The sequence below is a fragment of the Polypterus senegalus genome, chromosome 1 (genome assembly GCF_016835505.1).
Source record: "Polypterus senegalus isolate Bchr_013 chromosome 1, ASM1683550v1, whole genome shotgun sequence".
In the NCBI taxonomy this organism is placed as follows: Eukaryota; Metazoa; Chordata; class Cladistia; order Polypteriformes; family Polypteridae; genus Polypterus; species Polypterus senegalus.
Genome location: NC_053154.1, coordinates 167,182,012 through 167,197,096, shown reverse-complemented (window position 1 = coordinate 167,197,096; position 15,085 = coordinate 167,182,012). Strand labels below are relative to the sequence as shown.

Below are 15,085 nucleotides of genomic sequence, written 5' to 3'. Positions count from 1 at the left end.
AATTGTTGTAATTCAGCTTTATTTGAGGGTTTTCTAGCATGAACCGCCTTTTTAAGGTCATGCCATAGCATCTCAATTGGATTCAGGTCAGGACTTTGACTAGGCCACTCCAAAGTCTTCATTTTGTTTTTCTTCAGCCATTCAGAGGTGGATTTGCTGGTGTGTTTTAGGTCATTGTCCTGTTGCAGCACCCAAGATCGCTTCAGCTTGAGTTGACGAACAGATGGCCGGACATTATCCTTCAGGATTTTTTGGTAGACAGTAGAATTCATGGTTCCATCTATCACAGCAAGCCTTCCAGGTCCAGAAGCAGCAAAACAACCCCAGATCATCACACTACCACCACCAAATTTTACTGTTGGTATAATTTTCTTTTTCTGAAATGCTGTGTTCCTTTTACGCCAGATGTAACTGGACACTTGCCTTCCAAAAAGTTCAACTTTTGTCTCATCAGTCCACAAGTTATTTTCCCAAAAGTCTTGGCAATCATTAAGATGTTTCTTAGCAAAATTGAGATGGGCCCTAATGTTCTTTTTGCTTAACAGTGGTTTGCGTCTTGGAAATCTGCCATGCAGGCCGTTTTAGCCCAGTCTCTTTCTTATGGTGGAGTCGTGAACACTGACCTTAATTGAGGCAAGTGAGGCCTGCAGTTCTTTAGATGTTGTCCTGGGGTCTTTTGTGACCTCTCGGATGAGTTGTCTCTGCGCTCTTGGGGTAATTTTGGTTGGCCGGCCAATCCTGGGAAGGTTCACCACTGTTCCATGTTTTTGCCATTTGTGGATAATGGCTCTCACTGTGGTTCACTGGAGTCCCAAAGCTTTAGAAATAGCTTTATAACCTTTACCAGACTCATAGATCTCAATTACTTCTGTTCTCATTTGTTCCTGAATTTCTTTGGATCTTGGCATGATGTCTAGCTTTTGAGGTGCTTTTGGTCTACTTCTCTGTGTCAGGCAGCTCCTATTTAAATGATTTCTTGATTGAAACAGGTGTGGCAGTAATCAGGCCTGGGGGTGGCTACGGAAATTGAGCTCAGGTGTGATACACCACAGTTAGGTTATTTTTAACAAGGGGCAATTACTTTTCACACAGGGCCATGTAGGTTTGGATTTTTTTCTCCTAAATAATAAAACCATCATTTAAAAACTGCATTTTGTGTTTACTTGTGTTATATTTGACTAATGGTTAAATGTGTTTGATGATCAGAAACATTTTGTGTGACAAACATGCAAAAGAATAAGAAATCAGGAAGGGGGCAAATAGTTTTTCACACCACTGTAAGTGTTGATGAACTTGAAATCCAGAACTAAATTAGGACGCTTTAATAAATGTAACGTATATAAATGATAAGGCTGAAAAATGTAAGCAAACACCCTCTAACTACTTTGTAAACTATGCTGTAGAAAGTGCTACAAATTTAAGATAATTTAAAGTGAAGCAATTTTAATTGCCCTAAAAAGCAAAATACATTTATGTCCTGTTGTTTTCCATCATTTACAGTGATTTTTTTGCCAGTACCATATCTGTTCCTATGTTACTTACACTCCAAACAAAAATAATTTAGACATGCAGAACACTGCTAAAAAAAATCAAATCTAATGTATTTAAATCCAATTTAAAACTAAATTATTACAAAGGTGAGGATTGAGAAGCATCCACTTGCAGAGCCACAGCACCATACGTCACCGCAGTTTCAGACCCGCAGTTGTAGACCCGCAGTTTTAGACCCGGAAGTGACGTTACCATTTCTAGGCAAGGCGAAAACAACGCCTCCATTTATCGAACACAAGTCTTAGTTTTAGCACGAGCAGCATTTTGAGCACGAACAAAATATGACAGAAAACAGCACGGTATTATTGTTGTTGTTGTTATTATTTTTATTATTATTACTACTGTTATTCTTAATATAATTATAAACCTGTACATTTTGCAAAACGTTTTTCAGAACAGTTTGAAAAGTTAACTTTACGTTTACATGTATGTAATCTTTGGCTGGCGAGCTAATTGTTAATGACTGCAACACTGGTTACGGTGGTTTGCCTCGTAAAAACTGGAGAAATCGACACTTAATGTTGCATTGTCAGCAAAATACGATAAAAATGCATTTTGCTCAAAGTTCAGTCTATGTTCTTGATGAACGGAAAATTCCCAATACTTTAAGACGATATTTAACCTAAATTAAGATCTTTTTAAGTTTCGTTTTGTTGTTTGTAATATATTTTATAAATTGTATTCATCCATCCATTCATTCATTTCCTAACGAATGTTAACGTAGTGTTTATTTAACTTTTAATTATTTTCTTTTTTGGGGGGTGGGCGCGACTTTTTAATGAAAATGAAACAAACATATTCCTATTCGGTTAAGAAGTGAACATTAAGTCTTCAAATGAGAAAGTAATCTAGGTATAAGCTTCAAAATTCTACACCACTTTATAATAAATTATGTTTTCTTATTTAGCCAGTGAAGTAGTGTCAAATGATGTTGCTTTTAAGAAAGCTGAGAAATTAAAATCCTTTGCCCAAATTGAATGTTCAGAATTTGGTGCATTAGTTAACAAGTCTAAATCTTCCTTCATTTTCTTACTACATTTGTGAAAGATCTTTTTCTTTCTCTTTGGTAAGCCACATTTAAGTATTATAAATTAGTTTTTAAATCTTGGATGTGTACCTACATTATTTATATTGGCTAATAACCTCTTCTTAATGTAAAAAAAGAAATCTTTTTAACTGTGATCTATCAAATTATAGACCAATTTTCTAATCTTTCTTGTATTTCTGAAATTTAGAGAAAGGTGTAGGTAAGTGGTTCTCTATATTTTTGCAAATAAAAGTAATCTCTTGTAACATTTTCACCCAGGTACTGCTTTAGTCAAAGTATTCAATGATTTGCACTCCACTGACGAAGGTTGCATTTTTAGGCCCATAGTATTACATCTACAGTAAGTGCCACATTTGATACTATAGACCATGATATTCATCTGATCAACTACATGAACCATCTCAGTGTTCTAAAATAGAGGTTTACCTGTTAGAAAGTAGATTCCTTGAAATTTTCATTTGTTGAATTCTAAAAAAACAGAAGTGCTAGTCATTGGTTGAAAGCTGCTAAAATGTCAGTCTGAATGTAACATGTCTGTTGATGGCACCCCTATCACTCACAATGCACTAATTCTAAACTTGGATATATCTACAATGAAAATGATGATCTTTCATTTGATACACATACTAAACATGTATCTAGAGTAGTCTTCATTTTACTTAAGAAATATTGCAAAACTTAGATTATGTTAGCATTCCATGATGCTGAATAACTTATCTGTGCTTTTATTACTTCTACATGGATCACTATAAGGCTTTGTGGCTGATAACAGACTTAATTTAGTTCAAAATACAGCGGCTGAAGAGCTTACAAGAGCCAGGAAATATGAACAGTATATATCACCCCTGTTTTGCTTTCTTTACATTTTCTTTCTGCAAATTTTGTATTGAATTATTAGGTACTGGTGATCACATGTATCACTTTGCATAGTTAAGGATCTCAATATTTGAGTTACCTTTTAATTCCTTACAATCACTCTTACAGGAAGTGGAATATCTTGTTGTCTCTAGAATAAAAAAAAAAGCTGTAGCTGGAAATAAAACAGTAGTTTGTAAAGCACACTGTTTTAGGAACAACCCTGCCAAAGTCGTTTGAGATTCTGACAGTCTGTCAGCCTTCAAATCTAGGATAAAAATATATTTGCTTAGTCAGTCCAATAAGTAAAATTTACAATGAATCTGCATTCCTATTTGTCCTTTGTCTTTTCTTTTTAAACTTGCTATGTTATTTTTAATTTGTGTAAAACAAAACAGACCATTTTTTATTTTGTTCAATTATAATCTGGTACTGACACCAAGATTTTTGTCTCCAGGTTCATGGCCTGGAAATAGTTAAAGCTGCTTTGTGACAATACTAATTGTAAAATGCACAAAATAATTCAAATTTGATTGCTTGATTAAAACAGTTATTTAGTATTGTGAGTGATTACCGTAGATACAGAATTTAAACTTGCTAAAGCTATCCTGCTTTTTTGTCATTTTTATAGAAACACATAACTATTCAATTGGGAGAGTCAGTACCACTGCTGACTCAATGCAACAGATGTTGCACCTTGTTCCATTGTCCTTTTTGTAGTGGTAATGTTTTTAAGCCCTCCAAACTGGAAAAATTAAAAAAGCATTTGAAGAGTCATTTCAAGAAGGCAGTTCTCCATGAAGGTAAATTCATTTGAGAGTTTATTTTTAATGTATGTCCAGTACTGGTACATACTGTATACTTTTAACTCGGTATTCTACATTATAACAATTTATACTGTTACACATTTTAGGTTTTGCCATCCACAGATGTGGTTTAGACTGCAGACCATCACAGCATTATCACTGCCCCTACTGCCAGACTACAATATTTTATTTAATTCAAGTGTATATTATAAATATTTAAGTTATCCATCCATCCATCCATTTTCCAACCCGTATATGCAAAATGCCGTCACACTAATATTGATAACACATGCCTACTTTAAGAAGTTGTGCTTATATTCTGCTTACATCAAGATTTTCTTACTCTACCTAAATATCAGCACATATTGGATATTTACATTTGTATGTGTAAGACTTGTTTGTTTGTTTTTGTTACAGTAACATGACAAAACGAATATCTTCAGGCACATGGATACTAATTAAAAACAAGATTAGTTTATAGGAATGTCATTGAGAGGACTACAAGTAATGGACATTCTTTTGTAACTTGCAGTAGGTGATATGAATCCATTTCAATTTCAGAATCTTCCACAGCAGTTGGTTGGGTCAGTGGATTCTGGAGTATTCATGTTGATGGTGAGAAAATCAAAGAAACTTATTTTTTAGGTTGGGAATTCTTTAGAATCACTATAAATAAATTGCAATAAGTAGAGTGTGCACTGTACTGTATGCAAATAGATTAAATATTAATTTAAGATAATTCTTTTGTGTGCTCCACAGTATGCTCTGCACCTTGTCTTGGATGAGCCATTTGACTTCACAGCTGTAAGCTTTCAGTAGTATTATATGTTGTATATTAGTCTGGATTATTGTTTTTTATTCTATTTGAATGTTTTGTATATCCTGTATTTATCTTTATTTAGTGGAGATATTTGTAGCCAATGTTATATAGGTCTTGTTGTTCTTTCTGAATTTTGGGCATAGGAAGGGTGCTATATAAATACATTAGGGTTATTAATAATATTTTTTTGGTGGCTTATAATAATAAGTGATAAAAACTAGAGAAGTTCAATGTAAGGCAATTAATATATAGCATAATTCAGTGTATAACGTATTGCCGTTTTTCTTCACATACATGTTTAAAAATATTAGATTGGCTAAAATGTTTATTCTTTAAAAAATGTAATCACTTTTATTATTAACGTTTTACTAAAATCTAACGTGGTGCAAACATTGTAATTATACTGTATATTTCGTTTCATGAATGTAAACGAAAAACTATTTTCAAATAACACAGATCTTAACGATTTTAATTTTGTCGACATGTTAAAGAGACCTGCCGAAACCTTCCAAAAGTTATCTTCCGATTCTCCGTTCTCAAACTGCGGTGGCGTCAGTTCTGACTTGGAGAAGACTTACTTGCGAGACCTGCGAAACCTTCCGAAAGTAATGTTACGAAGTCAGTCCTGAAACGTCACTTCCGGGTCTACAACTGCGGGTCTACAACTGCGGGTCTGAAACTGCGGTGACGTATGGTGCTGTGGCTCTGCAAGTGGATGATATTGTGAGGATTTGCACTTTTTCAGGATGTATTATAAAAACTGACCAATAGAGGGCAGCAAACCAAACATAGGTTCATCAAAGTGTTGGCTGTGTTGGTTGATAGACCCAGTAAAGATGGTACTTGGCATATAAACAAGTTTAATTCCTGCCAAAGTCTGCAACCTGACTTTTTAATGCAAGTTGGAATCTGCACTGAAAACATCTGTTAAGGGAAATATTAGCAAAAAGTATGATGCTTTATTATTAATTTTATGTTTCAAACTTATTGATAAAACTAGCAGAATACCCGCGCTTCGCAGCGGAGAAGTAGTGTGTAAAAGAAGTTATGAAAAAGAAAAGGAAAAATTAAAAAAAACAACATGATTGTTAATGTAATTGTTTTGTCATTGATATGAGTGTTGTTGTCATATCTATTCTTAACAAATGAAAAGAAAAAATATATATATATTTATATAGCATATCTTTGCAAAACAAAAAGAAAGAAATAGAGCGTCACATACACGTCTTCTTTCCTCTGCCTATTAAGTAATAAATTAAATCGATTATAAATTATTAACACAAAGTAAATGAAAAAAAAATATTGGGAAAGAAACAGAAACCAGAACTTACCCCCACAGCATCCACCGCGCTTCTAGTGTTAGAGCCAAAAACGTGGTACACGCAGGTTGTGAGGTGTGACGCTAATTAACGCTCGTGCTACAACAGATTATAGTGTTGTTTTACTATAAACTATTTACAGGGATCAACAGTTTTAGGGAAGTCCATAACAAAAAAAAATAAAATTATAGATAACATTTTACACTTTGCTATATGAGCAACTGTTGCTGGGGGTGCCAGAATCCAACAAGGAAGAAAAATGAAAAACATTATTTGTACAAAATCTTAATTTATTTAAAACGGATGACTCCCGCTCTCACGTGCAAGTCTGCGTGGATATTATGAACATCTGTTCCAAGTTCTATTTAAATTTTAAATAGAAGGAATTTTTATTTAGTCGATAGATAGATGATTACATCTTGCCTGAAGAAGGGACCTGAGTTGCCTCGAAAGCTTGCATATTGTAATCTTTTTAGTTAGCCAATAAAAGGTGTCATTTTGCTTGGCTTTTCTCTACATTCATAATGGCTAACACGGTACAACAACCTAGTACTATTTAGTCGATAGAAATGTCTTTGGTAGGAATGTAAGTTAAATGTAGGCATCTTTGAATAAAGTTTTGACTATCCAGCGCTTACATTATATATTCTGAAATATTCCAAGACCGTCTTTATATACAGTACTCAGGTTTTGGGAAGCGCTGATCAATGTAATCGGTGTACCAGGAAATCATGCATTGACACAAGTTCCCCTTTGCTTGGAATTGAAACTATGATTAAATGCATAATTTTTTTAATGCGTTATGGAGCACATGCATCGAAGCTTCTCATCTGTGCGATTCTCAATGTAACCCTTTGTAAGTAGTGCCTGGAGGATTCAGTGTGGAGAAACTGTAGAGACAGCTTGTGTATTAACTTGTGGATTTTATTCCAGTGCTTGCTCCTTACTTTCTCACTTGCGCTATAACGCGTAATGCAAACCTTGCGCGATACTCCGCTAACTTAAAAGCCTTGTGCAGCGCCTGTCAGTTGAAAATTGATGGTTTGCTTGCTTTTATCTGTCTCTCTCTGCTCCTAGCGGAACTGTCATCTCTGACTTGTCATGGAGTACGTTTAAGCTGATGTGTTTCCAGTCTGTGAATAAAAATCCTTCTTGTTTCTACGATCTCCTGTGTCTCTGTGCAAATCTGTGACCCAAGCGTGACAATATATTCCGACGCTGACTTTATATATTCAAGATTTGACTTTATATATTCCACCGCTGACTTTATATATTCCGACGCTGACTTTATATATTTAAGTTTTGACTATCCAGCGCTTATATTATATATTCCGAAATATTCCAACACCGTCTTTATATACTCAGGTTTTGGGAAGCGCTGATCAATGTAATCGGTGTACCAGGAAATCATGCATTGACACAAGTTCCCTTTTGCTTGGAATTGAAACTGTGATTAAATGCATTATTTTTTTTTAATGCGTTATGGAGCACATGCATCGAAGCTTCTCATCTGTGCGATTGTCGAGGCGTGCTGAGTTGCGCAGCAGCCTTACTTATGAATATGCTAAGCACATTCCTTCAGCCGCCACGCCTCCCACGGCGAGCGAGCTGCCCGCTATGGCCGTATACTGTACTGTATAGGAAAGAAGGTTCTAGTTATGACCGTCAGGTTTTGGGAAGCGCTGATCAATGTAATCGGTGTACCAGGAAATCATGCATTGACACAAGTTCCCCAATGTAACCTTTTTTTAATGCGTTATGGAGCACATGCATCGAAGCTTCTCATCTGTGCGATTGTCAATGTAACCTTTTGTAAGTAGTGCCTGGAGGATTCAGTGTATATGTCACTAGCTCGCTTCTTATTGTTTCGTTGCCTTCTCAATTATATACTGTATGTTTTCTTCAGCGCGTTTTGGAGCTCTTCCTGGTTTTCTACGTAGTGCGTTGACAGTCAGTTCACGTGATTACGTGGGAGGCGTGATGATGTCAGAAGAAACTCCGCCCCCCACGGCTTTCCAGCTGAACTCCATTACAGCGTATGCAGAAAAATAGCTTCCAGTTATGACCATTACGCGTAGAATTTCGAAATGAAATCTGCCCAACTTTTGTAAGTAAGCTGTAAGGAATGAGCCTGCCAAATTTCAGCCTTCTACCTACACGGGAAGTTGGAGAATTAGTGATAAGTGAGTCAGTGAGTGAGTGAGTGAGTGAGTCAGTGAGGGCTTTGCCTTTTATTAGTATAGATGACAGTAAAGCAAAATTGGGTACTTTAAATTAAAAAACATATGTCTAAGTTAAAATGAACCACATTAAAAGAAAATGATGCTCACAATTGTTTCGTTTGAAGTATTACTCACAGGCTGATCATATAAAATTCACAGCAAAATCTGATGCACACAAAGAACTGTATGGAAAGGATGTGCTATATAAATGAGAACATCCCTATTTTTCCAGTCTGGATTTAAATTTAAGTAGTTCAAGTACTGTGTATACCCTGATGTAGTTAAATTAAAGCATAGAACAAATAAACTATTAAAGATATGGATACTGAATGCTGTCCTGTGAGGCATCTACCACACAAGCTGTTGACTCTCAGTATCTTATCTTCTGATCCCAATTTTTCTCTGGGTCTGCCAAACCTGTTCCTGTCAAAGTTTGTTCAGTTTTGAAGTTCCTTATAATCTTGTACAAAACTGTACTTACTGACACCTATACTTTTTTTGCAATTTCCCAAAAGGAAAGACCTGCCCTTTTAATGGTTATAATAGTCTGCCTTTCTTCATTTGTTAATTGCTTCTTTTCTTGCTATTATGATAGTAATATACAGTGCAATAATGTCCAAATAATGTTTCAGCATGTGTAGCAGAAAAGTTTGTTTGAGCACTAATTTTGTACAGACCCAGTTTTTAAAATAATGAACAAACACTGAGACACCTGTAGGAATTGTTTTAATTGTTGTTCAAGTTTTGATGAACTTTGTACATTGTTACCCATTACTTTTCCCTAAAAAAACCCTTTTGTATAGCTCTGATAATTGCACTTTTTATTTTTTTGGTAATCTAAACTTCTTTTAAACTTTTTTCCCCTTCTGGCATTTCATTGTTTACCTTTGTACCATTTGATGCTTTTCATGGGACTTGAACTGCTTAAATTTCTTTTTTTTTTTAATTTTATTGAATTTATTGTAATTGAACAACATTCCATACAAAAAGATCAACTGTTTATATTTCCTTCAAAACTAGAAAAATGAGTGTTCTAATATTTTTGAGCATCAATGTGAATTGTATATATAATACGTACCTGTACACATACAAAAACACACACAGAGTAGAGTATATTTGTGTGCATATATCTATTTTTTATCTTTGAAGCAATTTTGTACAGGGGTGCCTACATAGTTCTATTAAAATGTGAGGGTGCAATATGCAGTATTTTTTTCAGTTATTTAACATTTTTAACTTTATCAGGTTACATTTTTTAGTAAAGTTAATGTTTTTCTCTACCAGTGTAAATTAAATTGCCCTAAATAAATAAAGAAAAAAAAAACATTTTCACTGTTCAATTTTTTGTTTCTTTTGCAAGCTTTAGATGAACACATCTATTCATTTTTTTAAGCTGACAAGGTATCGTATAGCTTTTACAAACAAATGAGCTTTCTACACTTACATTGACAGACTGAAGTATTACTGAAATGTCATCACCATTTAAACAACTTAATAGATACATTGTTAATAAATAAAAAAAGGTTAATAAACTCTAATTGGCTGACTAATAGTAAAATCAAAAAGATATTCTTAACAACATACAAATACTAAGCTAGCTAGACAGTACTGCAAATGTAAGAAAATCTTACTAGTGATAGGAGTGGCATTGTTTGGTGTATCTGCCCGTAGATATTGAGTGGTCTGTGTAGAGGGTTGAGATAGACCTTGGGAGCTGCCACTGTCACTCAGGCTAGAAACAAAAACAAAATACAAAAAAAAGTGATGCAGCAAGGTTTGGTAATTAATAAGCACAAAAGATTATATTAATGAGAGCAATACTACTTCAGAATGACCATCTAAAAAATTTACCTGTCATCAAGTTCCAATCTTTTCATACTGTGCAAGTGCAGCACTGCAAGAACGATGGCCACTAGGAATATAACAGCACAGCATACGCCAACACTAATATAGAACACTCGTGTGGAAGTGGTGGGAGCTGCATTCACACCATCAACTGCGAATAAATAATACAAATATTTGATGACAGCAATGTTTGCATGTATATGACATTAATTTCTCCTCAATTAAAACAGAAAAACAAATATTTGCAAATATTTTGTTGCTTAGCTTATTATTAAAAACTCACACACTAAATAGATTTTTCAAGATTTCTAGATTGCTCCAGAATGCTATTTCATTCAGTTAGTATGTAGAACTGTGCATGTATTTATCAGAATAAATGTCTGCAGTCAGGTCCAATCGTTCAAAGACATTGTTTTATTAGTTAAACCTCTGGAATTGTTTTTTTAGAATTTTCAAGTAGCTCTAAATAAATACAGTAAAACACTGGTTGCACTATTAATAAATATTCATTAAAAAGCATGCCAACGTAAAACACCCAAATGTCATTACTGTATATTTTTATCATTCGCATATTGTAAAATATCATTTTGCTAAAAACTATTTCTTACAAATGCTTCTGCTGCTGTTCTTGCTGGGGTAAAGTGTAAACTTTTCTTCCGGTTCAGGTTCTGCCAAGAGAACAAAATTAACTTTAATGACAATCTATTCATATTTTTATTAATAAGTATCAGTGGTTGGTCAACTGTGAATGTGTGTACCAAAAAGGTGAATTATTTTGCAATTTTCTCATAAAAAACTATAAAAAAGGAACTATTTGAAATCTAATACCATTATTTTAAACAAGAACACCAAGCAATTTATTTCTGGCAAAGATTTGCTACTTAATGAGAATTTTTTTTAAATGCGCAAAGTATGTCATTCTTTACTGCTTGCAATATGAATTTAAACAGAATAAAATTATCTTTTCAATTTTATCAATTTCCTGATAGAAAGAAGAATATGTGATCTGTAATAAAATCAAAACTGTTCTTTTTAACCTCCTTAACGTCAGACTCAAGCGTTACTCGGGCTGTAAAAACCATGCTAAAAGAGTTAGTCCCAAGTGTTACTCGGGCAACTGTACAGATGCGTCTTGTGTAAAAGTTAGAACCAAAAATCACTTGGGCTATAAAAGTGCCTTCAGCATAAGTCCCGAGCATTACTCAGGCAATGTTATGGGTAGGTCTGTGTAAGCGTTACATCCGAGCATCACATGGGCAAAGGTGCCTGTGTGTCTTCTCCTCTCACCTCTGTGATTAGGAACCCCCACAGTAATAATGGACACTTGTAAAAAACATTTTCCAGGAGCCCAGGAATTGCGCACTTTTGCTAGTGATACAAGCAGTGATGCTGAGGATGTTCAGGAGCTTCTCATTAGCAGTGATGAGGAAGTGAATCTGTCCTCAGGTGGTGAAACTGAAACAGACAGTGAGCCCGAATGTGATTCTGATGAATCTAAAAGTGACCCTCGTGTCTGGCAGTCTGTTGACCCTGCTTCAAATAAACCAGCAGAACCTTGTTTTGATTTTGTGGAGCAGCCAGGAATAAAAGTGACGGTTGACAGCCAAGATCCACTCAATTACTTGAAGTTATTCCTGGATAAGGATGTGATTGACAAAATTGTTGTTGAGACAAATTATTATTCTGAAGAGAGTCGGGCAAATAACCGTACACCTAAGCAGTTTTTCTGTTCAAAAAGATGGGAACCAGTAACTACTGATGATATCTGGACCTTTATAGGCATACTGATATTGCAAGAAATTGTAGTAAAACATATGCAGCGATGGTACTGGTACAAGAACAAAAGTTTGGCAACACTGTTCTTTGGAGAAATTATGTTTGAGTGTAGGTTTTCAATAATTATCTGCACTTTAACAACGAAGACTTGAGAATATCCATCTAGCACCCAAACTGAAGAAAATATGGGAGATACATCAGGCCATTGTATCAAAATTTTGGAGCATTTACATTCTGGACTGTGATGTCAGCATCGATGAGTCTCATGGCTTATACAGGCAGACTGTCATTAATACAGTACATTGCATCAAAAAGAGCAAAATTTGGCATAAAGTTCAACAAACCTTGTGAATCTAAAATGGGATATGTTTGGAATTTGGTTCTATACACAGGGAAAGAGACCATGTTTGATCCGAAATACAATCAGTATGACATTGCTGTGTTATTGGCGCTGAATTTGATAGATACTCTGCTGGATCAAGGTTACTTTGTAACCATGGACATATTGTATACTTCGCCAAAGCTATTTGACATCTTGCTGCAAAGAAAGACTGACACATAATGAAAAGTATGTCCCTACCATCGCGAAATTCCTTAAGACTTTGGCAGAGCTAAATTACAGCAAGGTGTGCTGGTAGCTTGAAAAAGGGTAAAGTTCATTCGCTCAAATGGAAAGACAAGAAAGATGTTCGTTTTCTCACCAGTGTACACGCAAAAGGCAACAAACATGTTATGAAGAATTGTGCTGTGTCGACTACAATAGCACTATTGACAGTACAGATCACGTGGATCAAGAATTGACTTTCTATGCTGTTATGCAGAGGCAACAAAAGAAATGCCACAAAAAGATATTTCGTCATCTGGTGAAACAGTGCATTTGGAATGCATTCATCTTATATAAACAAGAAGCTGGCGAAACTGTATCTCATTAAACTTTATATGCCAGCTTGCAGAACAAATCATTGCCGCACAACCATCGTCCACACTACCGCTAAATAGATGCAGTCAACCCAGCACATCGTGGATCAATCCAGAGTGTCTTATTGGTAGACATTTTACTGATTATATACCTCCAACAGAAAAATGTGTGCTGTTCAAAAACTGATAAATTTGGAAAGATAATCCAAAACAAAACACGCTATTATTGTCCTGACCGTGACATTGGGTTGTGTCTTTCACTGTGTTTTAAGATTTACCACACAAAGGACTAATTTTTAGATTATATACAGCTTTGGCATCATTAGTAGTATAATTATTACTGTTACTATTTTTGTTATTTTCATACTAATATTGTTATTCATCATTACTATTATAAAAATGTAATTTTCATGCCAAAAAAGCAGCACTTTTACATGTTTTTTTTGGAATAAAACTCTAAAAAGCTAAGGAGGTTAAATGTAAATGTAAAATGTAAAAACTATTGTTTTTTTCCTATCCAGGAGAGAACTACAATTGGTAGTGCTCCAAGAATTGGATGTTAATGATAAAGATCTTAATTGAGTATCTTTGGTACCCCATGGTACACTCCTGAAAATTTCTTAAATTACTTTGCCTGCCAGATGATATCTGTGACCTCAAATGACATGAAAATTCTAGAACAAATAAAGCAAATTTTGAGAAAGTACATCCTTGTAGTCTGAATTTGCAGTGCAGCATATAGAAACAGAATAGTACGGATAAATAGATATTCATTTAAAAAGTATTTAAGAAACATATCACTTCTTATACAGCTATCTAATTTTCATTGCTCTAATTAGCTTATTTATAATATAAACAGAAAACCACACTCATTAAAACCTAAAAACCTATTATATTTAAACTGATACATGATAGCATGTGAATATGTATTATAGGGAAATATTATTTTCTTTTTCTTCTTATCACATTAATATTGGTACAAGAGCTGTCCACAATTTACAAAGGGCAAGAAGTTTCTCAAGTTTTGCCAAAAGAAAGAGGTGAAGAAAATGAAAAGTTAAATGATTTGTAATTTGCAAATGTAATAAACCTTACAAAAAAATTAACCTGGATAATGGATTACATTAATGAAAGCTACCATCCTAATGTTGTCATCAAGTGGAAGAGTTTTCATTAAAAAAAAAAAGATAGATACGTATAAATTCATACACACAGATGTGTTTGATATGCAATCCAGAGAACTATTTAAATCTTGATACAAATGTACTTAACAAGCTATAAAAATGAACATATAAAGAAATAATATCCAATTATACTGCATTATCCTGCATAAAGTCATAAAGTAAAAGCCATAAAATAATTTTATACAGCACCTACAGACAAGAAGCAACTCTCATGTTCACACAACAATCTAACAAGTTTTGAAAATATCTTTTCTTTGTTTGCACATACCTACACCTTATTCTCTACAAACATTTCCATAAATGTATATTTAAAATGTATGTGAAACCACGCGGAAAAATAAAATAATAAAAAAAAAAGCACAGAAAATTTTTGGATAAGGAAATGTTACATGTTGACCTATAACTGTGTGGCCACACACAGCTTCAGCTCCAGTGTTAAATTTGCTGATGACACTACATTTACCCAAACCAATAATGTCATATTATAGGACTTCTTGTCAGAGGTAATGTCAAACTTGACAACTGCAGTTGCTGGTCTCATCACTGGAGGATGCCACATTACACAACAAGTATTCACATGGTAAAGGCTGAAAGATGACTTTGATGATGAGTTTCACATCCTAAAATATCACAAGCTTATGCCTTTTGAAAAAAAAAAATGCTGCCTGACTGAACAGTTACTTGTGCAAAAGCTTTGCAGCTACAGCAAGTTCAGCAAGAATATCAGCCCTTTGTTTTCAT

The 15,085-nt window shown here is 34.5% G+C and overlaps 1 protein-coding gene and 1 long non-coding RNA gene across 4 annotated transcripts in view; one reads left to right on the top strand and one right to left on the bottom strand.

Annotated features, from left to right (window-relative positions):
• ryk (receptor like tyrosine kinase) overlaps positions 1-15,085 on the bottom strand; it is a 216,293-nt gene that overhangs the window by 64,782 nt on the left and 136,426 nt on the right. For both annotated transcript variants that reach the window (XM_039762357.1, XM_039762358.1), the window contains exons 5-7: positions 11,075-11,134; positions 10,473-10,617; positions 10,253-10,353 (exon numbers count right to left, since the gene is read on the bottom strand). In XM_039762357.1, the coding sequence (XP_039618291.1) occupies positions 10,253-10,353; positions 10,473-10,617; positions 11,075-11,134 (306 nt within the window). The remainder of the gene's footprint in view (positions 1-10,252; positions 10,354-10,472; positions 10,618-11,074; positions 11,135-15,085) is intronic.
• On the top strand, positions 1,815-5,065 carry LOC120534814. Of its 2 annotated transcripts, none has more exons than XR_005634808.1 (3): positions 1,815-1,850; positions 4,086-4,875; positions 5,020-5,065. It is a non-coding gene; the product is annotated as an uncharacterized LOC120534814 (long non-coding RNA). The 2 variants fall into 2 exon arrangements; XR_005634809.1 differs by lacking the exon at positions 1,815-1,850 and adding an exon at positions 2,628-2,939.